Raw genomic sequence first — 27,378 nt, 5'->3', positions numbered from 1 at the left:
TTGAGGAATTATTTTAAAACAATGAACAAAAAAAACAAGCAAAAATAAAATCTGATCTTACACAAATCTTTGGGGTAATATTTTGTCCATCTTCTCTGTAGGTAGGACTCATAGAATGTGATCTCATTCGGAGCTGCCCAGGGTATTGTTCCCTACTAACAAACCAAAATATTAACAATCAGAATTTGGGGGATTCAGGGGACACAAGGTTATACAAATCCAGGATTACCAAGTTTTTCTTTTGTAAATGAATTGACTGAATTGCTTATATTAACAGCAATGTATCACTAGCCAAGAAAAAAGAAATTAAATGATAACCATTTGTATTTCTCACATTTTCTTTCACTTGGATGAAACTATAAGAAATATCACCTCAATGCCACATATTTGCTCACAAACAAAAGACATTTTTAAGTGGGGCAATGTATTTAAATCTCTTCTCCTTCTTTGCCCCTTTCATAAGTGTAAAAAGAGAGAAAATGAAGCATATATTCTTAGGGACGATAATTATTTCTAAAAAGCCAGTTTTGTTGGACTCACATTCCACATCAAGATGAAATCTTAAAATATAAAAAAAGAACAAAACTTATATGTAATTTAAAGTGTGAACTAATTAGAAACTATGTCAGAAATCAAAGCTATGTTAACATCCTCAATTAAAAAGAACACCATACTAGTTTAGGTAAAATGTGATAAGTATAGCATATGAAACTAGTTTAAGCTTACAAGTGGATTTGAACAGCAACAGTGAAAAAAAAACTCCACTCTTCTCCAATACAAAATGTAGTGTAAAAATACCATTCTCAATTATTGCTTCATAAGTACAGAGTTTCTGTTTGGGGTGATGAAAAAGTTTGGTAATGAACTAAAGTGATGGTAGCACAATAATGTGAATGTAATTGCTATTGAATGATACACATGGAAGTGGTTAAAACGGGACATTATGTGTTGTATATATGTTACCACAATAAAATTTTAAAAAAGAATGCATATTTTTCAGTGCTCATATCCCTAAGGCTCTAGATATAAACATTTACCATCAATGCAAAATTTCATGAGCATCTCATTTTAACTCAAAAGATTCATGCAAATTCTGTGCTCTACTCCATATGTTTATTCCAATATGAAGATGATGTTTTAATACAATGTTTAATATGTATATGATGCTTAAATAACATAACTTACCCACTACCACTACAATCAGGAATAATAATAGCCATGATGTAAAGTACTGTCCACAAAAAACTACAAAATGTTGCTTAAAGAAATCAAAGAAGACCTAAATAATCGAAGAACATTCCATGCTCATGAATTGAAAGACTGAAAATTGTGAAGACATCAATTCTACCCAAACTGATTTACAGATTCAATGCAATCCCAACCAAAATTCTAACAGCCTAACTTGCAGAAATGGAAAAGCCAATTATCAAATTTATTTGGAAGCGTAAGGGGCCTTGAATAGTTAAAAATATCTTACGAAAGAACAAACTTGAAAGACTCACACTACCTGACTTTAAAGCATATTACAAAGCTTCAGTGATCCAACATCACAGTATTGGCACAAGGATAGACATACTGACCAATGGAATCAAATCAAGAGTTCAGAAATAGACCCTTATATCTATGGTCAATTGGTTTTTGAACAAGGCTGCCAACTCAACTCAATTGGGAAAGAATAGTCTCTTCAACAGATGTTCCTGGGAGAACTGGATATCCACATACCAAAGAATGAAGAAGGACCCCTATCTCACACCATATAAAAAAATTAACGCAAAATGCACCTTCTTCTAGAAGAAAATGTAGGGAAGCATTTTCAAGGTCTTGTGTTAGGCAATGGGTTTCTTAGACTTTACACCCAAAGCACAAGCAACAAAAGAAAAAATAGATAAATGAGACCACATCAAATTTTAAAACTTTTGTGCATCAAAGGATGAGAAAACCTACTCCATGGGAGAAAATACTTGGGAACCACATATCTGATTAGGGTTCAATATCCAGAATACATTTTAAAAACCCTACAACTCAACAAGACAAAGAACTGAATGAAAAAGTAGGCAAAAGACTTGACTAGACATTTCACCAAAGAGGAAACACAAATGACCAAAAATCATATAAAAATATGCTCAACATCACTAGCTATAAGGGAAATGAAAATCAAAACCACAATGGACTTGGCAGCCTTATCCAAAAATCAATTGGCAAGAGATGTGAGGGTCTATTTCTGAACTCTCAGTTTGATTCCATTGGTCAATATAGCTATCATTAGGCTAGTACCCTGCTGTTTGGACCACTGCAGCTTCGTAACATACTTTATTTATTTATTTGGCAAGAGAGTAAATAGTTTACTAAGAAACAAGAAAAGAAAAGAAGTACACAATCCAAGGCATGGTTCGTGGGTTGTGCTACAGGGTGAGGCCCCAGGTTAGGCCTTTCTAAGATCTTTACTCCTCCCCTTTCCTAATGCTGGGGAGGGGTCTCAGCTGTTTGTTGTTCTGATTGGTTGTTCCACCAGTTAGTTCTCAGGGGCCCAATGGGGAGGCCTGTTGTTCTGGAGTTATCTTCCCTTTGACCCTGGAAAGAGTTCCAAATGAGACCTTGTGGCCAGGGTCTCAAGGGGTCTTTCCAGTTTTGTTCTTTAGTGACAGTCTTCTCCTCAGGAGGTTTCCGGGTAGATCTCACACCCACATTGTCTGTTGGCCATGTTGTAATATACTCTAAAGTCGGGAAGTGTGAGTCCTCCAAACTTGTTCTTCTTTTGTAAGATGTTTTTGGCTATTCAAGGCCCAACAACCTTCCAAATAAATTTGATAATTGGCTTTTCCATTTCTGCAAATTAGGCTGTTGGAATTTTGATTGGAATTTCATTGAATTTGTAAATCAATGTGGGTAGAATTGATACCTTCACAATCTTTAGTCTTCTAATGATGAACACAGAATGTGCTTCCATTTATTTAGGTCTTCTTTGATTTCTTTCAGCAATGTACAGTTTCAGTTGTATACATGTTACTAGAATAAAAATTAAAAGATCAAACATAGGGCTGTAAAACACAGTGAAGCCTATTATAAACAAAGGACTATAATTAACAGTCCAATTATAAAAATGTTCTTTCAAGAATTTTAACAAATGTGCCCACAAATACAAGGTGTTAATAATAGAGTAGTATTTGGGGGAAATACACCTAATGTAAACTATGACCTATAGTTAATAGCACAATTTTAATATTCTTTCACCAAATGTATCAAGGGTATCACACTAATGCAAAGTGTCAACAATAGAGGGTATGTGGGAATGCTGTATTTTTTTACACGATTTTTCTGAAAACCTAATTCTTCTCTAATTAAAAAAAAAAATTAAAAGAAAAAAAGAATAATAACCTTGGTAAAATTTATACTCCAAGATTCATCATGCACCTGTGGAGACATGTACCCAGGGGATATGCCAGCCCCAGTGTAAGAACCAATACAGCCTTGAGGGGCCTGGCACTGAAGTCTCAAGTCAAGCTCTGTGACCTTGAATGAGATACTTCCCCTCACAGGCTCAGTTTCTTCATCTATAAAATGCAAATAATAATACTGCCGCCTAGGGCTATTGTGAGAATAAAGAGATATAGAGTATGAAACTATTGCCATGTAACAAACTTGCAATAAATACATGTTGTTGTTTGCAGTTTTTTTTAAAAAATACCATTCTCAAACATCCTGCTTTAGCCTGGAGTTTCTCGTATATATTTTTATTCAAGCTACTTCAGTGAAAGTTCAATGATTATAAATACCTCTTCTCTGAAAAGCTGCCATTCTGACTTCAAGATACAAAAAATGAAAACTAACCACTATATAATGAATTAAAGTCATTAATTTTCAACCACAAACCACATCAGGGTTTCCCTCACAAATTATGGGTCATACTAAGTATTCCCAAAGACAGAACATTATTTCAAAAAGAAAGATTAAAACGAATATGTTTTTTGGCAGTAACACTGATGGTATAACATTCTAGGCTAGTTACTAAATAATTTAGAATGCCTGAAATTGCTATTTTACATTTTAAAAGATATTGATTTTTTTATACTCCTACTCAGCACCCCAGATTTCCAAATAGTAAAAAGCAAGTACAAAAAATAGGCAAAGTAATATTTTGCAAATAATTTCATCAGCCAATATGCTTGAGCTGATATAAACATTAAAACTCGGTACTTGGAAGAAGGCAACCTGATATCACACTAAGCAGGGGCCCACGCTTCTTTAAGAATAGATTAAATAATCATAAAAAGAGCTATACCTGAATATTGAAAAATGCTTAAATATTAAAAGCAATTCTTCTCATAGAAAACACTAATTTAAAAAAAGATGCCTGAAACATTTAACTATTACACAAAGGGCATACATAAAACAACATACCCTTTTAATACACTTGTAGCAGTTCCTCTGTAACCAATCAACTTCTTTCCCTTCATAATAAATTTTCAAAAAAAGTTTTAGGTTCACGTCCTATCCTGCCATCTATATTTCAGTCAACTACAGTCTAACTTCCACTCATCGTGAAACTACTGTAAGGAAGGTCATCAACAACTCCTAGTTGCTCAAGCAAATGAGCTGTAATCTGGACTTACCTACATAATCTTCCTAAAATATTAGGCACAGTGTTTTATAGATGTCGCATTTCTTGGTCCCACATCATCTTCGCTAGGGCTCATCCTGTCCTTCAGAAGTCTCCTTCACAGTAACCTTCACTAGCTTTTTTCTGCCCATCCCACAGAGTGTAACTCCAGGGCTCTGCTTCTGTCCTTATTTATTTTCATTGTACATGCTTCCCCTGGATGATCTAACATACCACTAGATTTTCAAATAAAAATAAAAATGAGAAGCTTTGATTGCCAAATCTACATCTCCAGCCCAAATTATTCTCTTGGCCTCCAAACCCATTATAAATACAAATTGAACAGCCCTACCTCCAATTCAACATGTCCAAAACTAAACTCACTATGTTGCCCCTCAACCATGTTCCATCCAATCCAGGCCAAGTAAAGCAGAGGCATTGCTGAAGCCAGCTCCTTGTGAAGGTAGTCGAGCCAACTAAAGAAGAAGGTCAGTATCTTTACTAAAATCTGGGTGGCACAAGAAACGTAGGACCTTAGGCACACAAATTTCATTTCTTGCCATGAGACCATCTCCAGCTGGGAAAATAATTAACTGGAACACCTAGAAGGTACAAACACCTAGGTTTTCTAGGTGAAGGGCTGGAGGTCAAGGTGAACAATGAGACAGAGAATGGGAGGCAAAGCTCAATCCTATAAACCTCTTTATAAAGGGTAGCATGTGCTGGCTGCCATACAGAACAGCAAGCTGCGGTGCTCATAAAGACAGCCCACAGTTGGTACAAGGAGTTACAACCACAGTGAAATCATGATTACAGCACCTGAGCCAATTAGAAAAGGGGGACTGTGGCTCAATTAATTTCAGGGTGCCAAAACTAACAGAGAAAAGTTTCAATACATGAGTAAAGTTTCCTGACATGCCTCTTTCCTTCTCTTAAGGAGTTTTACTTTTTCCTAACACTAAAATGTTTCAACAGAAATCCAGAAACATTCTTACATATCTACCTTGATTCCACATACTAGAGAAATAGACTTACCCCTTTAGGATGAACAGAGATAAGCAATGAGACAAAAAGTAAGATTAAAAACCTGAAGGAAAACAATCACATATCCTCCTACAAAAGAAACACAATGCAAAAAAAAAAAGAGACCTTTAAAATACATACCCAATTTGTATTCTAAATGTGGTTCAAATGGACATTTCATATGCAAAAAGGAATAAAAATCTGCAATCACAAAAATCTGCTTAGAAATGAAAAATATGATGGCCAAATTTTTAAACCACAAGGGAAGAAAACAATAGCAGATTAAATGTAACAGAAAACCACATCAGTGAATTAGAAAACCAGCTTGAGAAATTTTCCAAAAGCACAAAGGAAAAAAGTAAAGGATGACTATATTAAATGGAAATGCAAGATATAATGAAGATAGACTCAAAATCTCTAACAGAGATAATATGAACTCCAGACGAAGGGAATAAACCAGAAACTGGGGAAACAATAATTAAAGAAATAACAGTGACAATGACAATCAAGATTGTACCAGCAAAGAACCTCAAAGAATGACCTTATGACACCACTTTTGGCCAGAACAAAAATGCAATGCAGTGAAAGGATGGAAACTGAAAGTGGGTCAGTCTCTAGTTCCAGAAACAACTAGAGACAGCAGGAAGGGTGACTTTTGAGAAGAGATAATAAAAGTTCCCTACCTTAAGGAGGCGAACAAACTTAATCTCACCACTAGAAACCACAGGATGGGTTGGAGTTACCCTGATCTTGAAAGGAAGTTGAGAAACAGTACTGGTAAACACTTCTGAAAGTTATGGCTTATAAGCTGCATGCCTAGAAAAAGCAAAGGCCACAGATACAGCCTCAAAACCACGGCCTGAATCAAGTTTATGCTGGCTTGGTAACCAATTCATAACGTCTTCATTATCCACTAGGAGCATGTAGTAACTAGTCTCCAAAGATGGGCTCCAATGCTTACACAGTCCCCTTCCACACTGAATCTGGAAAGGGCCTATGATGCTTTAACCAATAGAATACAGCAGAAATGACACTCTGCAAAATCTGGGCCAAAGCCTTAAGATGACTTGACAGCTTTCTCTTCCACCAGTGTCGAACAATTATATAAGAAGTCCAGCTTCCCTGCTGGAGAGATCACATGGAGTGGAAAGGCCACATGGAGAGAGAGAGCCCAGCCTGCCAGCCATCCCTGTCACCAAAGTGCCAGTCACATGAGTGAGCTATCTTCAATGTTCCAGAACAGTTGTTTTCAAATGAGTGCAGGCCCAAACAAAATGACATGGCTCAGAAGAGCTGCTCAGATGAGACAAGAGATAACGAAAATAATAAAATCACTGTCATTTTAGTCACTAAGATGGTTTGTTAAAAAAAATAAACAAAACATCAACTGGTTCCTAGAAATTGGATGCTGCATAACAAAAACCTAAAACACGTAGCATCTAGCATCAGCTTTAAGAACAGGCAACAGAAGCTGGCAGACCCTCAAGGATACTGTAAAGGATGGAAGGTAGGGTAGGAAAATGTTACTGGAAGCTGAAAATAATGCAACCCAAATTTTGCAGAGACAAAGTTTGGCAACATTGTTACCTGTGGTAACATGGAAAAAAAAAAAAGAAACTATACTTGATGAATTTGTTGATTTTGTTGAAGAGATTTCCAGGTAAAATGCTGAAAGTGCCAAAAGGTCTATTTCAGCTATGTATGAAAAGATAAAAATAGAGAGAAAGGAACTAAATAAGGAAAGATTCAATTTTTAAATAAAAATCTAGAGAGAATATTTCCTACCCAGGACTTATATGGTTAAAAACTAAACCATTTTTCATTCTCAGCTTCTTGAGTCAGCAAAAGACTCAAAAAAAGAAATAATCCCAAGGCTAAGATCAAATTAGAAGTTTTTCTAGATAAAACACGGACATGAACTCAGGGTCAAAAGTTCAATGATAGTAAAGGCAAAGAGGGTACAACATCAATGCTAATAGTAAAAAAAGGGGAGGGGTTAGTTTTAAGAGATATCAATATGCTCAAGAACTTTTTTTTCCTTCTTCTTCATTAACAAGGAGATCTTGGCCATGTCATTTAACCAATCTGTATTCATTCATATATCTTTCTGAACGTTGGTGAAACAACTGAGTTTGTTTTTAGGATTAAATGGGACAAATGTGCCTTGGCAGAAATTTTTAAAATAATGCTTCCATAATTTGTTAAGCTGTGTTTTGTCTGTTATTTTAGTTTTGAAGTTGAAACAAAGTTTACTTAAAAAAAAAAAAAAGTCAAGGTTGCAACTGAAAGACAATTTGTTAAAACCTCAGAATGATTTGGGGCAGTGCCTCAAAGACCCTCTAAGCAAAACAAAAAGGCTTCTAAAAATCTCAATGGTGTACTTCTTAGAATCTCTCTGTAGAAAAGAAGGCATCTAAGAATCATAAGGTTGCTGTACCATGGCACCTTGAATTTCAGACCAAAATTTATCTCAAATCAATTTGAGAATGTACACTTTATCTAATGGAATGGATCATAATTTGATACACTGGAAGCCCACAAAGTTTTTAAAGGAATTATAGTGCCTTGATTTAAAATGAAAAGATGCATTTGGGTCCCCAGATTCCTACAAACAGGAAACAGGCTGAGAAAACTACTCAGCTAAAAACACAAGTCATTGCACATAGGAAACAAAGATAAGTCAGAGGAAAAAGCCAAGCCCTCAGAAGGTGAAGCAAAGAACCATTAAAAACCACCTTTAAGAAACAGCACTAAGTCCTAACCAAGAAACCGGCAATATATATTTGGCTGGATTTCAGATTTACTATAGAATATATATTGCTAGCCATCTTTTTTCCCCCTGCTTTTTGAGGGACAATATTTATCATAGTTCTCCAGTCACTCTTTCACCACTGTTTACTTGCTCTGCAAGTGAATATATGGGAGAAGATGACCTAATCTCTTTGATTAACAGTCTTCAGATTGAAAGAAGGCATACCACGGAAGTCTCAGCCACAGTTAGATCTTTACTGAGTTAACTTATGTACAATAAAAATGCACTCATTGAAAATGCAGAGTTTTCTGAGTTTTGACAAATGTATACACTTGTGTAACAGCCACTATTAAAATACACATTTCTATCACACACAAAAGTTCTTTTGAGCCCCTTTGGAGTTGTTCTATACCCTCCTCTAATGCCAGGAAACCTGCATTTTACGAAATCTCTTACACATGGACTCAAACAGTATGTAGTCTTTTATGTCTGGCTTCTCACTGAAAATGTTTTAGAGATTCATTCATGTTGTTTCATATGTCAAAAGTTCATTTCTTTCTATTGCTTAGTAATATTCATTATATGGATAAGCCATAATTTATCTATTCTAAATGATAAACACAAATTGTTTCCACATTTTGGCTATTATGAAATAAGGCTGTTTTGTACATTCAACTTCAAGCGTTCGCATAGACATATGTTTTCATCTCTTGGATAAATACCTAGAAACAGAATTTCTTATAAGTTTTATAAGAAATTGCCACACTGTTTTCCAAAGTGGTTGTGCCATTTTATATTCCCATAAGCAGTGTATAAGACTTCCAGTCTCATCACACTATCACAGTACTTGGTTTTGTCAGTCTTTATAATTTTAGCCATTCTAATGGGTGTGTAGTGGTATCACACTATGGGTAATAATTTGTTTCCCTGATGACAAATGATGTTGAGCATATTTTCATGGGTGCTTACTGGTCATTTACATATTTTCTTTTGTGAAAAGTCTGTAAAATCTTTTGACATTGTTTAATTGTTTTCCTTTTCTTGAGTTGTAACAGTTATTTACATATTCTAGATCAAATACTTTGTCAGATACATGTACTATAAATATATTATCTAATTCTGTGCCTTGCTGTTTTAGTCTATAAGGCTGCCAAAATGCAATACTTTTATAATGGGGATTTACTAAGTTGTAAGCTTAGTTTCAAGGCTGAGAAAAATGTCCAAATCAAGGCATCATCAGGCAATGCTTTCTTCCCAAAGACCAGATGCTGGAGATCTTGAATTTGTCTCTCATATGGCAAGGCAAATTGTAGTGTCTGCTAGTCTTTCCCTTCTCTTCTGAGTTTTGTTGCTTTCAGCTTCTGGCTTCCTCTGGCTTTCTCTCTGTTCCTGTGCCTTTCTGTGCTTCTGTGGGCTTCTCTCAGCTCCAGCAGCTTTTTTCTTCGTCTCTTTACATATTAGTCCTGTTTACAAAAGACTCCAGTAAGAGGATCAGGATCCACCCTGGGTTACACCCTACTGAAGTAACCTAATAAAAAGGTCCCAACTATAAAAGGTTTATACCCACAGGAATGGATGAACTTTATGAACATAATTGGGGTGGGCAGGATTAAAGCTTCAAACTACCACATTTGCCATGTAATTTTCCTAATGGTGTCTTTCAAACAAAAAAAGTTTTAATTTTTTAATAAAGTCTAAGTTATATTTTCATTTATTGTGTTTTTGTCCTATTATATTATGACCTGCCTACTCTAAGGTACCAATAACTTTCTGTTTTCTTCTAGAATTTCTATAGTTTTAGTATTTGCATTTAGATCTTTAATCCATATCATTTTTCCCCAAGTGGATATCCAGTTGTTCCAACATGACTTAATTGCCTAATTCCCTTGCCATCTTTGTGGAAAATCAATTGACCATACTAATATGTGTGGATCTATTTCTAGGATATTCTATCGATCTATCTGTCTAACCTTTTACAACAACTGTTACCTTCATTACTGCAGCTCTTTATTAAATCTAAAAATCAAGGAAGGTAAGTTCCCTAACTTTCTTTCCTTTTTTATAATTGCTATGGTTTTTCATGTATAACATTGATCAATCTGAGGAAGTTCCCTTCTATTTCTAATTTATTGAGAAATTTATCACAGTTGGTTATTATTTTATCAAATGCTTTTTCTGCATCTACTGAGAAGATCACGTTTCTTCCATCTTAAACTTATTTCTATGGTGGAATATGTTGATTTGCAAATGTTAAGAAACCTCATATACCACTGAACCCACTGACTCATGAGATACTATATTTTTTATATATTGCTGTAAACAATTTGCTAATTAAAAATTTTCAATCTATGTTATTAAGGGATTACTGGTTTATAGTTTCCTATTCTTGTAATATCTTTGCTTTTGGAAAAAGAGCAATGAAGATGTAACAAAATGAGTTCCTGAAAGAAAATTCTGCTAGAATTGATATAATTCCTTTCACAAAAGTGTGATAGAATTCACTAGTACAGTCATCTAGGTGTCAACATTTCTTTTTTTCTCCCTTCCCCTCCCCCTTCCCCACCCTGCTTGGGTTTTTTTGTTTTGTTTTTTTGCTGTGTCCATTCGCTATGTGATCTTCTGTATCTATTTCTCTTTTTGTCTTCTCTTCTCATCTTTCTCCTCCAGGATTCACCAGGATTCAATCCTGGGGACCTCTGATACGGAAAGAGGTTCCCTGTCAATTGCACCACCTCAGTTCCTGGTCTCTGCTGTGCTTCACCTTGACTCTCCCCTTCATCTCTCTTTTGTTGCATCATCATCTTGCTGTCAGACTCACTTGTGTGGGCGCTGGCTCACTGTTCGGGCACTCGGCTTGCTGAGCAGGCACTCGGCTTGCCACACAGGCACTGGCTCACCATGCAGGCACTGGCTCACCACATGGGCACTCACACAGGCCCTCAGCTCAACACGCAGGTACTGGCTCACCTTGCAGGCACTCACGTGGGCACTCAGCTTGCCACACAGGCACTCACATGAGCACTGGGCTCACCACATGGGCACTAGGCTCAGTGCATGGGCACTTGGTTCACCACGCAGGCACTTGGCTCGCCACATGGGCACTGGCTTGCCACATAGGCATGCTTTCTCTTCCTCTTTTTTACCAGGAGGTCGCAGGGATTGAACCCAGGTCCTCCTATGGTAGATGGAGGCCTTATCACTTGAGCCACATCCGCTTCCCCAACATTTCTTTATGGGAATTATAAACTGAATTTATTCATTAGATTTGGGCTACAGTTATTTCTAGTTTTTCCTTGAGTCAGTATTGGTATTTTGTATTTTTCAAGGAATTTGTCCCTTTTATCAATGTTGTCACTGTTATGAAGTATTTATAATATATTTTATCTCCTTAATTTCTGTAGGATCTGTGGCAAAGCTTCCTCTCTCATTCTTGAGATGGCTAATTTATGACTTCTCTCTTTTTGCTTCATCAGTCTAACCATAATTTATTAGTTTCATTTATCTTTTTAAAAAATCAGTGTTGAGAGTGACATCATCAACATGGTGATGAAAGTCATCCACTAAAAAACATGCCCAGAGACTCAGTGAGTAAAAAGACAACTGTCACTTGCTTAGAACGCTGGAGGACAGTAGAGACTGGAGGAGGACTCCACAAATCCTGAATCAAAGAAAGAGAAAAATACAAGGTAGGAAATTTCCACCCCAAACTCACTATTCCACTCCCTCTCCCTCATTTGGTCCAATGCAGCCTGGAGAGTTGCTCAGAGGCAGTAGCTCAGATCCATATATGAAATACCCACAGCTAACATCGTACTCAGTGATGAAAGACTAACAGCTTCCCTCTAAGATCTGGAACAAGATGAGGATGTCACTGTTAAACCACTGTTATTCAGTATTGTACTAGAAGTTCTATGTAGAGCAGTTAGGCAAGAAAAAGAAATAAAAGGCAACAAAATGGGAAAGGAAGATGTAAAACCTTCACTATTTGCAGATGGCATGATCCTAGATATAGAAAGTCTCCAAAAAATCTACAACAAAGCTACTAGGCAAAACGAGTTCAGCCTTTGCTGAACTTGGCGGGGTACAAGGGCAACACGAAAAAATCAGAAATATTTCTATATACTAGGAATAAGCAATCTAAGGAGGAAATCAAGGAAAAAATTTCCACTTACATTAGCAACTAAAAGAATCAAACATCTAGGAATAAATTTAGTCAAGGATGTAAAAGACCTTTAAACAGAAAACTGCAGAACATTGCTTAAAGAAATCAAAGAAGACCTAAATAAATGGATGAACATTCAGAGTTCATGCACTGGAAGACTAAATATCATTAATTTGTGAATTCTACCCAAATTGATTTATAAATTTAATATAATCCCAATCACAACCTACTTTGCAGAAATGTAAAAGCCAATCACTCAAACTTATAAAGAAGGGTAAGGGGCCCCAAATAGCCAAAAAACATCTTGAAAAAGAAGAATGAAGGTAGGGAACTCACACTTCCTAACTTTAAAGCATTTTACAGGGAGTGGGTGTAGCTCAAGTGACTGGGCGCCTGTTTCCTACATATAAGGCCCTGGGTTCAATTCCCAGTAGTTCCTTTTAAAAATAAAACAAATAAAAAGTACATAAAGCATATTACAAAGCTACAGAGGTCAAAACAGCATGATACTGACATAAAGATAGATATATTGACCAATGGAATCGACTTGAGAGTAGACCCTCACATCTACGGTCAATTGATTTTTGACAAGGCTGCCAAGCTCACTCAACTGGGACAGAATATGCTCTTCAACAAACGGTGTGGGGAGAACTTGATATCTATATTCAAAAGAATGAAAAAGAACCTCATTTCACACCTTATACAAAAATTAACTCAAAATAGATCAAAGGCCTAAATAAAAGAGCCAGGACCATAAAACTCACAGAAGAAAATATAGGGAAGCATCTTCAAAGATCTTGTGGTAGGTAGTAGTTTGTTAGACTTTATACCCAAAGCACAAGCAATGAAAGAAAAATAGATAAATAAGACCTCATCAAAATTGAATGCTTTTGTGCTTCAAAGGACTTTGTCAAGGTGAAAAGACAGCCTACGCAAGGGAGAAAATATTTGGAAATCAAGTATCTGGTAAGGGTTTAATATGCAAAATATATAAAGATATCATACAACTTAGCAATAAAAAGACAAACAGGGGCATGGATGTAGCTCAGTGGTTGAGCACCTGCCTCCCATGTACAAGATCCAGGACTCAATCCCCAGTACCTCCTAAAAAAAAAAAGAAAACCCAATTAAAATATGTGCAAAATACCTGAATAGACATTTTTCCAAAGAGGAAATACAAATGGCCAAAAAGCACATGAAAAGATGTTCAAACATCACTAGCTATTATGGAAATACAAATCAAACCCACGATGAAATATCATTTCACACCTACTAGTATGGCCACTGATTTATAAAAAAACAAACAGAAAACAACTAGTTGGGGAGGACGTGGAAAAATAGGAACATTTATTCACTGCTGAATGTAAAATGGTAGAGCCACTGTGGAAGACAGTTTGGTGATTCCTCAGGAAGCTAATTACAGAATTGCCAGATGGTCCAGCAATCCCACTACTAGGTATATACTCAGAAGAACTGAAAGCAGGAACATGAACAGACATTTGCACACCAATGTTCATAGCAGCATTAGTCACAATTGCCAAAAGATGGAAGATGAATGGATAAGCAAAATGTGGTATATACATACAACGGAATATTATTCAGCTAAAAGAAGAAATGAAGTCCTAATGCATGCAGCAACATGGATGAACCATGACGACATTAAATTGAGTGAAATACAACCAATCCAATGTCCACATAGAAGAGGTGGCATTGGATTGGGAAAAGTGGACATGGTGGACGATGGGTATGGGGAAGGGCAGGAAGAGATGAGAGGTGGGGGCGTATTTGGGACGTGGAGCTGCCCTGGATGGCGCCTCGGGGGTGATCACCGGACATCGTGGATCCTCACAGGGCCCACTGGATGGAATGGAGGAGAGTATGGGCCATGATGTGGACCATTGTCTATGAGGTGCAGAGGTGCCCAAAGATGTACTTACCAAATCCAATGGATGTGTCATGATGATGGGAACGAGTGTTGTTGGGGGGGGAGAGGGGGGGTGGGGGGGTGGGGTTGAATGGGACCTCACATATATATTTTTAATGTAATATTATTACAAAGTCAATTAAAAAAAAAGTCTCAATTTCTAATATAAAAAAAAAAAAAATTGAGTGAAATAAACCGGACAAAAAAGAACAAATATTGTATGAGCTTACTAATATTAATTATTACGAGCAAGCTCATGAAGTTAATATCTAGAATACAGATTATCAAGAGATAAAATGGGGTGAGAAATTGGGGAGTTGATGCTTAGTTTGTGCAGAATTTCTAATTAGGTTGATTGCAAATGTTTGAAAATGGACAGAGGGGATGACAGCTCATTACGGTGAGCATAATTAATGGCGCTGAATTACATATGTGAATGTGGTTCAAAGGGGAAGTTTTGGGTCATGTGTGTTACTAGAAGGAAAGCTAGAGGATAAATCATGGGGACTGTATAACACAGTGAATCCTGTTGTGGATGATGACTGTGGTTAATAGTACAAATACAGGAATGTCCTTCCATGAATTTTTTTTTTTTTAAGTTTACCACATAACAGCAAATGAAATGAAGCTACATTCCTTATAATGGATGAATCTGAAAAATATGTTCGGTGAGAGACACAAGTCTCAAAAGAATATATATAGTGTGATTACACTTATATGAAATTAGAGAGGAAAAAAGAAGTAAAGAAAGGATTAACACAAAATTTAGGATAGTGGCTTCCTCTCAGGAGAGGTAAAGGCACTCAAGAGGTATCCTGGAGTTTTGTGATATACTATTTTTTGGCTGGGTGGGAAGTATAGGAATGTGAGTGTTATAATTGTTCTTTAAACTATACCTGTGAATTTTCATATAAGCAATATTTTACAGTTGTAATACATTTTAAAAGTAATACAACTACTGCACTATAATTAAAAATCAAAATGAGAACGAATTTAGATTTCATAGCTTTGCATTCATCTGAGCAGCACATATTGTTTTCTACCATGTGAAGAATACTCTTCTTTGGGTATTGTCAATGTTAATTAAACACAAAAATAAATAGCAACAATTAATAATGTAGCAAATATAAATATCAAACGGTAAAAATAAGAAAAATGAAAACTTCCTATGACTCACAAAATTTATTTTGATTTTTCAAAGGGAATTTTATTAGGTACAAAAAGAAAAGCAAAATTAGATGAAAAAAATGAGAAGCTTAGCAAAACTGAAAAATGATCAGAGATCTATAAACACTTTAAGACTTCTTATTCTTTCCCATTGCCTTTAAAATAATACACTTGGTTTTTAAAATTAAAAATAAAAACCTTCTTTCAAAGTCACATTTTAAACCAACAATGTTCATAAATACATATCTCTAATTTAATACTAAAACACTAAGAGTATTTTTACAATACACTTTTAAGTTTACTGTCATTTTTTCTTGTTTATTAAAAAGACAAGCAAACTTCAATACTACGATCTGAGAAAAAGAAACTTGCTTGTGAAATTTTTTAAAATGCTATTACAGGGAAGCGGACTTGGTCCAATGCATAGGGCATCCGCCTACCACATGGGAAGTCCACGGTTCAAACCCTAGGCCTCCTTGACCCGTGTGGAGCTGGCCCATGTGCAGTGCTGATGCACACAAGGAGTGGCATGCCACACAGGGGTTTCCCCCACATAGGGGAGCCCCATGCGCAAGGAGTGCACCCCGTAAGGAGAGCCGCCCAGCACGAAAGAAAGTGCAGCCTGCCCAGGAATGGCGCCACACACACGGAGAGCTGACACAACAAGATGACACAACAAAAAGAAGCACAGATACCCAGGGCTGCTGATTAGGATAGAAGCAGTCACAGAAGAACACACAGCAAATGGACACAGAGAGCAGACAACTGGGGGAGAAGGGGGAAGGGGAGAGAAATAAATTTTTAAAAATGCTATTACAAAGCCTCACTCATTAAAAAGACAAAGGAAAAGAAAAAGAAAAAATTGTGACTAAATCTGTCAAAACTCCAATTTCCCGGGGCAGAGGGGGCAGGGGGGAGCCTAAAAAGAAATGCAGGGTCATTATTATTTTCAAAGCTATTCTGTCTTACTTAAAAATTGTTGCCACTTGGCCTTGCCTTGGTAAATACCTACGAATGATATTTAATTAGCATACTAACTATTAGGAATTAATGAGTAGCTAAGTGGCTTTATGAGTGTGTGAGATTATATTTTATTGAGCACCTTAAGAAACAGGTTTCATTCTTCATTTATGTAGTAGCCTTATTTCTAGAGCTCAAGGTTAAGCATCTATCTAACAGTTGTCCATGATATGAAAATTATCAAATTACTCAAATTTATTCCACACTCATTGTTCTGCCAAGCTAAGTGACAAAAATGCTTAACGGTTTCTTTTTTGTTGAGGAGAACTCATCTGCTCTCCTGAAATCTGAGAATGACCGAGAGAAGAGCAATCGGACACTGACCATAGGTGATCATAGCTTAAGAGGGGACAGAACACAGAAGAAACATGTTCCTTGTGGCCATGCCAGTCTATACGTACCAATGTCCAACCCCTAGTTGCCTTTCTGACCTAGAAAGAGAACAGGTCAGCAGATCACCATCTAGTAGGGCAGATTTTCCAATGGCCCAGCTAGAAGATCTGTGGTCTAGAACTGCATTGTCCAATACTAGCCCCATATGGCTATTTATATTCACTAAAACTTAAAACTCAGGCATTCAGTCAATAGCCTAACTGCAAGTGCTCAACAGTCATACATGACTCATGGCTACTGTATTAGACAACACAGCTATAGAACATTTACATCACAAGAAAGTTCTATTGGGCAGGGCTGCTCTGCACCCAACAGCAGGGCTATTCTTAAATAAAATGAATGTGGTTTTTTTGTGTATGAATAATATTTAAGGACTTTTACTATGTGTAATCTTATTCATATCTATGCCAAAAGACATAAAGAATACCTAGGAAAGAATGGTATTGATTGCCCCCTCCACAAATCCATCCAGTAATTTCATGGGCAGGTGCTATTTAAAAGTGCTAGTGTCATTTACTACAAAAAAAGTGGAGCCTAACAAAGAATAAAGACATTACTAATGAGCTTCTAGCTATAGATTTTTGGGAGTATACAGACTAAAAAAATAAAATCAATATTTTTAATGTGGAACATGTTTTCACATAGATCAACATACACAACCATAAGTACATTTTCATTATACTTGATCACCCTCTGCTGGCCATTTTATTAAACTGCACAAACAAATGAAATAGTAGCTATATTTGGAAGCATTTTAAAAGGCCATATAAGAGTCCCAGCTTTTTGCCATAATGCATTCATAGAAAACCACATCATAAAGAGGATCATTGTAAAGAAAGTCATATTTTCCATAAGAGGAAGACTATAATTATACTCTTCATTCTAAACTAAAATACAGTACCAAATAACCCATGGAAAATCTTATTAAAGCAAAGACGCAGAAACTATAGTCCTCTATAATGATTTAAAATAGGATAGTTATTCTCCAATCCTTTCTTATAGGCATGAACACATTTATTACTTAATAGGACCCAAGGTAAATTAAAAGATACAACTCCAATATATATAAAGTTAGCCTAAATCTGATACAGTAAAAATATTATACAATTAATAATTCTGTTTGCACATTCTCAGAATTGTTAAGCAATGTGAATGGTGACTCTTTATAAAAAAGGTATCTAAAGATGTCTAAACTACTGCCCTCTTTTTCATCAATAAATCCCTTTAAAATAAACAGAAGTAACGTGTTTCTTTCACTGCAAAGCAGTGTTTAAACATCGGGTTTGATCCAGCATTACTCCTCTTCACCATCCCATCTCCTAATTCCTAACTTATAACCAAAGTTTCACATAAAAATAATAAATGCTATTAAAATCATTCATTTTCATTGTTCCCTATCCCAGAATCTAACTGCAATTTGATTATATGCTATTAGACAGCCTTGTGTTTCATTGAAATGTCATAAAAATAATTACAAGCCCATTAAAAAGAACCTTTAAAACATTTTTCATGGAATTGTAAGATAAGAATACAACCAATTACCTCTGCACTGTCTTTGATATAAACCAGGAAAAAAAAACGAGACACAGAAATGACAAACTGCAGTCTTTTACCTGGGTGGCTTCAAATACAGAGGGTGACAAAATGAAAATACGGGGCTAACCACTCTGTGTTCCTTCTATTATAGAAAAAGGTACTTGCTGAGTTAACTAAATAGCCTCTTTCAAACTACTATTACCACTCTATCTATTCTGAGATTGTGTAGGATTCATACTTACAATCAGAAAATTTATGCATAGACATTCATTTCTTTTTCTCAGGAACACAAATAATACCTTTAGTAACCAAAAATAATTAATAACCAATGGATTTTAAGATAATACCCTGTGGGAGGGTTACATCATTAGAAAAGCAAGAGCGGTTCAACAATCTAACAAGCAAGCACCTGGATGAAATATTTTAACAATGATGAGGAGTAGCAGCAGCCAACACTGAGCAGGCCCTGTGTCAAAGACTTCTCTGCATTATTTCACTTCCTCCTCCCAATTCAGAGGCCAGTACTACTACCACCGCCACATAAACAAGGAACCGAGGCTTAGAGGAATTAAGTTGCCTGAGGACACATGCTTGCCAAGTGTCAGAAGATGGATTTAAACACAAGCAAACTGTTTCGTTTCAGCTCCGCCCCTGCCCCTGGAAATCACTGAGAACAAAGACATAGCAATCCTGGGTTGCTGATGCAACACAAGGGGGGAAAAAAGGGATAAAAATGAAGTTTCCCCATTTACTGCACAAGATACTTATGGCATAAATGGTATAACTAGAAAGATCATAGGGCCTGGAAAAATAAAGATCTGGATTGCAATACTGGATCTATCACTGGGCAAGTGCCCTGACCTTCCTGAAGCTGTTGCCTCAACTATAAATACAACTGACAACTGGGCAATGATGACCTTGCAGGATTGTAAAGAGGATTAAATCAGATAACTTATAAAACGTTTCTAGAATAGAACTATAAGTAATAGGACAAGCTTCACTTGGCTTCTGTTTTTTCAACAAATAATTAAAATGAGTAGAATCCACAAATATTTAGAGGAGGTATTGAGAAATTTTCATTGTTACATTTAAATTTGTATATTCTTGTTGTATAGTTAAATTTATTAATTTGTATCACTGTGCTAACAGTATACATCCCTGAATATTTTTCAGGATGGCATTTTGGAGGGCATTCTGAGAATATCTATAAAAATAAATTTATGATTATTAAAAAATAACAGACACATGGACAAAAAATGTTTTTAACCCTACTCCAAACCAGTACCACTCTCTAAAGGTAACCACCTAAAGTCTCTTTTGTGACACCCAGAAATATTCCATGCACATGAACACATAGGAATCCACATATTGTCTTTAAACCACACATATACACACACAAATGAAAGTTTACTACACTGTTATGTATTTCTTTTAACTTTATATATTTCAGAGATTTTTCCATACTGGCACATACAGAGCTTTTTACCATTGCCCAATATGTTGAACCAACAAATAATCCCACCAATTATTTGTCCATTACATTTGTTAATATGTCCAGTTTTTGAAAAATCAATTCCTCTTCTAGAAATTTGTAATATGCAGGTATGTAATGATAATATGCAAGCACATAATGATATAAGTACTAAAATGTTAACTAAGGCATTTTTTACGATAAAGAATTGGAAGCAGCAGAGACTACAAAGACTTCCACAGTATGAAATATTATTTGCAATTAAAAAGATTACACAGACTATAAAACACAAGGTTTAAGAATAGTTAAGTGAAAAGAGAACAAGTCTGAGAACTGTACATACAGTATAAGCTCATGTGTAATTTTTTCATCAAGTAGAAAAGGATCCGATCCACTTCCCCACCTGAACAGGTGTCAGTAGCATTCAAAATGGTCATAAGACTCATGACAGCTTGCTTCTTCAAAGCCGGCAAGGGAAAGGAAGCAAGACTCTAGAGTGAGTCTGCTAGCAAGATATGTCTTATATAATGTAAGGTAATCACCCATTACCATTGCCATAATCTTTTGGTTAGAAGCAAGTCACAGAACCTGCCCACACTCCAGGAAAAGAGATTATACAAGGTGTCAACACCAGATGGGGAATTATGGGGGTCACCTTAAAGTCTATCTACCACGAAGACAATTAAGGTCTTTATCAGATCTCAAAGGTAAGCATCTGAAGGATGACAGAAAGGTAATATACATGGATATAGCCCATGATTGTAGAATTAAATGAAGTTAAACTATTCAGGGATGAAATCTAAATCTAAATGGTCTCCTTAGTAGCATTTTTTAAAACTATACAAACCCAAACATAACTAAAATATTTTATTACCATGAAAACAGCCAGATATTTAACATAAAAAATACAATGAAAGATCTCTAACAAAATGGCAAAGCAACTTAGAACAGTGGGGTTTTTGTTGTTGTTGTCGTTGTTGTTTTAATCAGGAAAAGGTCTTGGTGCTTCTATGCATTCATTTTTTTAATGAAATTTTTTATTGTCTTTTTTTTAAAAGATATATAGATCACACAAAATGTTGCATTAAAAAATATAAGAGGTTCCCATATACCCCACTCCCCACTCCCCCACACTCCTCCCCAATGGTTTTTCTAATATAAAATATGGCTAATATTGTAGATTGAATTGGATACCCCAGTTTGGACATGCTCTTGGTCTTGGTCCACATTCTGGTGTGGCCCCAGAATGGGGGGTGTGGCCCCATTATAACTAGGATCTCTTCAAGATGTCACTTCAGTTAAGGTGTGGCCCAAATGAATCAGGTTGGGCATTAACCTAGATTAAGTAAATTAAATTATTATTAATTACTAGATTAAGTCCTTTATAAAGAGAATGAAATTCAGACAGAGAGAAAGAGACAAAGCCATGGGGAGCAGTCAAAAGTTAGAAATCAACTGAACAAGGAGAGAAAGGAGAAGACACTGCCATGTAACGGAAAAGCCAGGGACTAAGGATCTCTGGCAGCCAACCCTAGAATGTCAGTTGGGAGAGAATGTATCACTTTGCTGATGCCTTAATTTGGGACTTCTAGCCTCAAAACTGTGGGTCAATAAATTCCCATTATTTAAGCCAATCCATGGTATGGTATCTGTTTTAGAAACTAAGAAACAAAAACAGCTAATAATTTGGCCTTAAGCCAAGAAATAGGAAGAAGAAAAGCTAAGAATAGAACCCAGACAGGACAAGCTACATGTTGAAGCTATTTGGGGTAAAATGCTAAATTTTACCAGTGTATAACATATATTAGGTGGAAAAAAGAAATCATGATAATAAGCCAGATAGAATATAACCTCATAATCCTTCTAACATGTGTTTGGAAACAGGCTGCATAGCACATCCTACAGGAAGAATAAAGGATAAAGGTAAAGAAAAGGTGCCATCTCTACTGAATAGGGAGTCCTAACAAACAGGCTTCAAAAGGACTCTGCATCTTTAATGATATAAAAAGGCTAAGATACAAACAGCATAATCTAAAATGCCATTAGAAATACTTCACATACAAAAAGGTCTAAGTAAAGCAGGATTTTATAAAGTGATCAAAAAAGAAACACTAAGGGGGAAAATCTTTTAAGATTAAAGAGGTTTTTGAAAGGACAAGTTGGAGTGGTTGTAAAATTTATGAAGCAGCATTAAACTTAGGTTCTAAGTAACAATAAATTATTCACTATAAAAACATACATGTGTCGAATATTATAAGCCTCATAAACTTTTTAAAACAATTTCTTGAAGAATTGATTAGACGTTTTAGGTCAATGTTAGCAGACACTAACTTTTCATTAGCACGGTATGACCACTCAGAGTAAAGCAGCAGCTTTAGAGAAGAAATACAAAAAATGAACCATTGAATCACACTCCTATCTGAACCCAATATCACATATTAGATATTTGGGCTTAAATCAACTTTGTTGGCTTTAGCTAAGAGAAATGTTAGTTTTATTTTTTTAAATGCCTTCATATTAGGCAAAATTATAATTATTTGTTAATTAATGTGCATGTGGATTAAATTTTTAATTAAAATTGTTTACTAAATCAAATAAAATTAAATTAAGAAAAACATATAAAAAAGAGTGCCTGCAAAGTTTAGTTTTGCAGCCCTAAATGGCCTTTAGCTTTAGTGATACTCTGACACACTTGACCAGAAAGATATGCCTTTTCCAGTGCCTTCACTGTCTTTATATTCCTTACAGTATGTGAAAGACATCTCTATAGCCTATATCCAAGTGTCCCTTAATGTTTTCCAAAATTCATACTTCCTTCAACTTTTCCTAAAAGTTTTTTTAAAATCTACAATGCACCTGTCTCAAAGGTTTTTGCACAGATGATACTGAATATACAACAGCACCTAACAATCTTTTCATTCATTCAAAAACATACTCCCTAAATATAAATACTTAGGGAGCTCCAGTGGAAGGCACTAGAAATATAGTGCTGACGAGGAAATCACAGTCCCTGCCCTCACAAAAGTTACAGTCCGGCACAAAGGACAGATAGTGAAGCTTTACACATGTGATGAGTGCAACAAAGAAAAACAGGGTAGTATACAAGTGTATAACAGGGTCACCTAAACTGGACTGGTATGTCAAGTAAGGTTTCTTTGAAGATGGGACCTTTCAGTTAAGATCTGAAGAATGAGTAGACAGAGCTGGGCCGCAGGACTGCCTGTTTTTCCCCTTAATTACTTATTATATAATTGATAACTGATGCCCATACTCAAGTAATTATTTTGCATTAAAAATGTCACTCAATCATGGCAAAGAGATATAAGTTATTTGTTACAATTGTGGGATTTTACTATAGTTTCATTTTCCAGAAAAGAAACTAATATTTAAAGAATATACTCTCACTGAAGTTTCTTAAACTTTATCCCATTTTACAAGGAAGGACAAAGCCCAATCACCTGGACTTCCTGGAGAACTCAAGTCTATTTCCTATCCTGAACCCTTCCTACTCCCTCCCACACCTACCTCAATCTTTGCAAATAGTTCCCTAACTACACATAACCACTGTACTGAAATTACCCATGTACTTCTCTCTCTCCTCCATTCATCTATAACAATGGTTATGAATTACATGCCCATAGGACTGAAAGAGGTAACAGATGAGTGATTACACTGGCAGGATATAATATTCTTCGCTTCTACAAAGACAGTCTTTCTCCCCTTCTTGAATTAAATGATCCCTCTTTGTCTCTCCCCCCCCCCCCCTTTTTTCACAGAATATAAGAAATGGGAAAAAAATACTTAGATTTCTTAAATCTTTTTTTTTTTAAAATAAAGCTCAGGAAGTAGTAAAGGTACTATACTACACTAAGAGGGAAACCAAGAATCACTTAGCTCCAACTTGATGGCTGTCTTCTAGAAAGATTGCCAGATCTTTCATTTTTTAGGAAAAGCCAGAAAATTGGGTTTATGTTTGAAATTCTCCAATTGTTAATTTTGATAACTCATCCAAAAATCTTTAAAGACACTGTGTAAGTGAAACAAAACAAATCTACCCACAATTCCCTTATTCCAGGAAACCACCAATTTATACCTCTGATGTAAGCTCCAAGATACAGGCAAAGTACTGTGGTTCACCTTTATACTGTAACTTCCATATTCATTACACCCAGCATTTACCTGGATACTCAACAAATGTTTTGGCAAGTATTTTAGAAACTCAACAAATGTTCTGGATTTTGCAGCCAAAGAATTATATTTTTCTTTGCACAATCTCTTTACCTCCATTTACCTACATCTAAGGCTAAAAAAAGTCATAAGGCTAACAATTATACCTCTTCTAAATTTAATTCTCCTATGAATACAAAATAAGTATTTAATACCATCTCCTTTGGATCCCTCTATTCACTTCTTTGTATTTTTATGAGTGTGCCCTTGATCATAGCACCGCTTCCTTTTTTGCCTCTCCATTTAAATTTGTTTCCCCTTTCTAATAATAAAATTCATAAGGACTGGAACTCTTGCTTTGTGCTCATCTGTTCTTTTCCACTATAATATGTCAGGTCTGAAAAACACATAACCAAACACCATCAAAATGGAGACAATTCAAATTATTAGTAATGTTACCATATCTGATTAAGGAATAAGCCCCAAAAATTATAGTGGACAAGAAAGATTACATTGTTAAATAAAATAAATTTATATAAAATATAAATAATTCCTAAATGTAAAATTTCCAAGAGAATACTGAGGAATGAAACATGAAGAATGGTACGTGTCACTCGACATACACTTAACATTTCAGGAAACAATGCCAAAGGTGAAAACCAAAATTTGGTAAAGGTCCAAATTTAAATTTATTCCTCCTAAAAGCCAAAAATTATACTACATAATAATGCTTTTTTTGTATATTTCAAAACTTATAAGTTTACTATTTTGAACTTAAAATCCTATTTAGGCTTGGTACTATAGTAAAAAAGCAAAGTTTAATGGGGTATAATTTTACTTCCATTATTTTATTAAATGGAAAGAACTATTGTTCAATGAGGGGAAAAATGAAAGAGAAATTCAAGCCTAAGCTTCAAGATGGATATGCAGAATGTTGTTTTGCTGAAATCACTGGTAGTGTTCTTAATTAATGCTTGTCATTTTAAACAACAGTGTTGTTTAAAATACTCATGCATTACTTTCCAAGCAATGGAATATATATATGGGGTTAAGAGATACTCATAAAAGTGGCTTAAAAGGTAAAACAATCTTAAATATATTGTAGGTGGAAAAGTACAACTGTTATTTTACCTGCCTGAAGTCCATTCACGGCCCTCAACTTTAACAAAAGTATAAAGTGAACCCTAACTCACCATAAGAAAAAAGGAAAATGGAATCCATGACCCAGTTCCAGGGACAGGATAAATGGTAAAACAATCAAAATCCCATTTCCATAGCATACCTGTGAATATCATCCGTTGGTGACTGCATCAAAGTGCTAGCTTCTCCAGAAGAAAGTTTCCATGATTCATTTAATTTGTGTTCACTTGTCACCAGTTCACCCATCACCCAAGCTGGTAATCCCTCCGGGTTTGATCCTTTTGTTTGTGCTGAATTTGGTTCATCAAAATAGATGGACTGTTTTTTTAAAAAATTAGAAAAATTGTTCTTTCAAAATGTATATAAGAAAAAATTAAAATTTCCATCAAAGTTTTAAGTTTGATAAGTCTTTCAAATGATCAACTTAAATTTAAATATATAAAAATGTATCATTCAACACATAACATATTATGAAACATTAATATACATAAATTGATCATTCATATTTTAGTTGTGCCATACTCTAAAAGAAAATTTGATAGTGAGTCACAGAACAAATAAACCTGATAATAATTATGCAAACTAAATAAAGACTAAACAGAAAGATTTTTAAAAATCATGTGCTTCCCTGTTTCCTTCTATTATCATTAACTTCTCTGCACACACACATACAAAATCAGTGGCAGATAAACCACAATCAATACAAATCAGAAATTAAAATTAAGATTCCCTTGAATAAGGTGGGAACAACAGTTAAGAATGACAGACCAGGCAGCAGACTTGGTCCAGTGGTTAGGGCGTCTGTCTACCACATGGGAGGTCCGCGGTTCAAACCCCAGACCTCCTTGACCCGTGTGGCGCATGTGCAGTGCTGATGCACGCAAGGACACGGCAGGGGTGTCCCCCGCGTAGGGGAGCCCCATGCGCAAGGAGTGCGCCCTGTAAGGAGAGCCGCCCAGAGCGAAAGAAAGTGCAACCTGCTCAGGAATGGTGCCGCACACACTGAGAGCTGACACAACAAGATGACACAACAAAAGAAACACAGATTCCCATGCCGCTGACAACAAAAGAAGCGGACCAAGAAGAAGACGCAGCAAATAGACACAGAGAACAGACAACCAGGGTGGGGGGGGGGGAAGGGGAGAGAACTAAATAAATCTTAAAAAAAAAAAAAGAATGACAGACCAAAGATTTATTATAGTTCTGACCATGCCATTCACTAGCTGGGAAACCCAACACAGGGCTCTAAACCTTATTATTATCTGTAAAATAAAGCCCTTCCTGATGATTCAATGAAATTGGGTGTGAATGGAAAAATATGATTCAATATATTCATATCTTAATGTCTGAATGTGTTTCAGAAAACTTCTACTGTTTATTCGTCAAGAAGAATGACATTAGTCTGTTTATTCTCTTTAAATGAGCTGGGCTTCATGATATATTTCTGAAGAAAACCCTTCTCTAGAGAGGAGTTACGCACGACCCTCCTTCCCAAATCAGATTTACAGAGCAGTTTCTTTTTAAATGAGACCATCATTGCAATTTCTAATCACATATCAAGTCAAATAACTACTATCCCAAATACTAAAGGCCACTTAATCTAACTGAAAGCAAAATGTATGGCTCTACTTTAACATATAATTGATACCAGCATTAAAACTTTGGCATTCTGTACAGCACGCCAACAGGCTGAATTTCACTTTTAAGTAAACTGATAAAATACAGACAAAACTTAAAATAAATGACACAGGAATTTTGCAGTTCATAAAGAACATAACAGCAGCTACTAGTACCTAGTACTCCAGTCAAGTTTCATAGGTACTGAAATATCAGACAAACCAAAGCACAGTTCATGGTTCTAAGAACCAGGGCAATAACAATTCACCAACCAAGCATGTATTACATAACCACGCGATGATTATGATAACTGCCTTTGTAAGAAGGTGGATTTTGATAATGAATTTAAATGAAGTATAACTTCTAAACCCCAATTTACAGGTGTCATTTTATTAGAGTAGAAAGGAAA

The 27,378-nt window shown here is 35.7% G+C and overlaps 1 protein-coding gene across 4 annotated transcripts in view; it reads right to left on the bottom strand.

Moving 5' to 3' along the window:
- CEP112 (centrosomal protein 112) overlaps positions 1-27,378 on the bottom strand; it is a 575,007-nt gene that overhangs the window by 529,857 nt on the left and 17,772 nt on the right. For all 4 annotated transcript variants that reach the window (XM_058284590.1, XM_071210757.1, XM_058284587.2 and 1 more), the window contains exons 4-5: positions 25,495-25,670; positions 62-155 (exon numbers count right to left, since the gene is read on the bottom strand). In XM_058284590.1, coding sequence (XP_058140573.1) covers positions 62-155; positions 25,495-25,670 — 270 coding nt within the window. The remainder of the gene's footprint in view (positions 1-61; positions 156-25,494; positions 25,671-27,378) is intronic.

Source organism: Dasypus novemcinctus, chromosome 21 (genome assembly GCF_030445035.2).
Source record: "Dasypus novemcinctus isolate mDasNov1 chromosome 21, mDasNov1.1.hap2, whole genome shotgun sequence".
In the NCBI taxonomy this organism is placed as follows: Eukaryota; Metazoa; Chordata; class Mammalia; order Cingulata; family Dasypodidae; genus Dasypus; species Dasypus novemcinctus.
The sequence above is the reverse complement of the archived record's forward strand: the minus strand, read 5'-3'. Positions and strand labels throughout refer to the sequence as shown.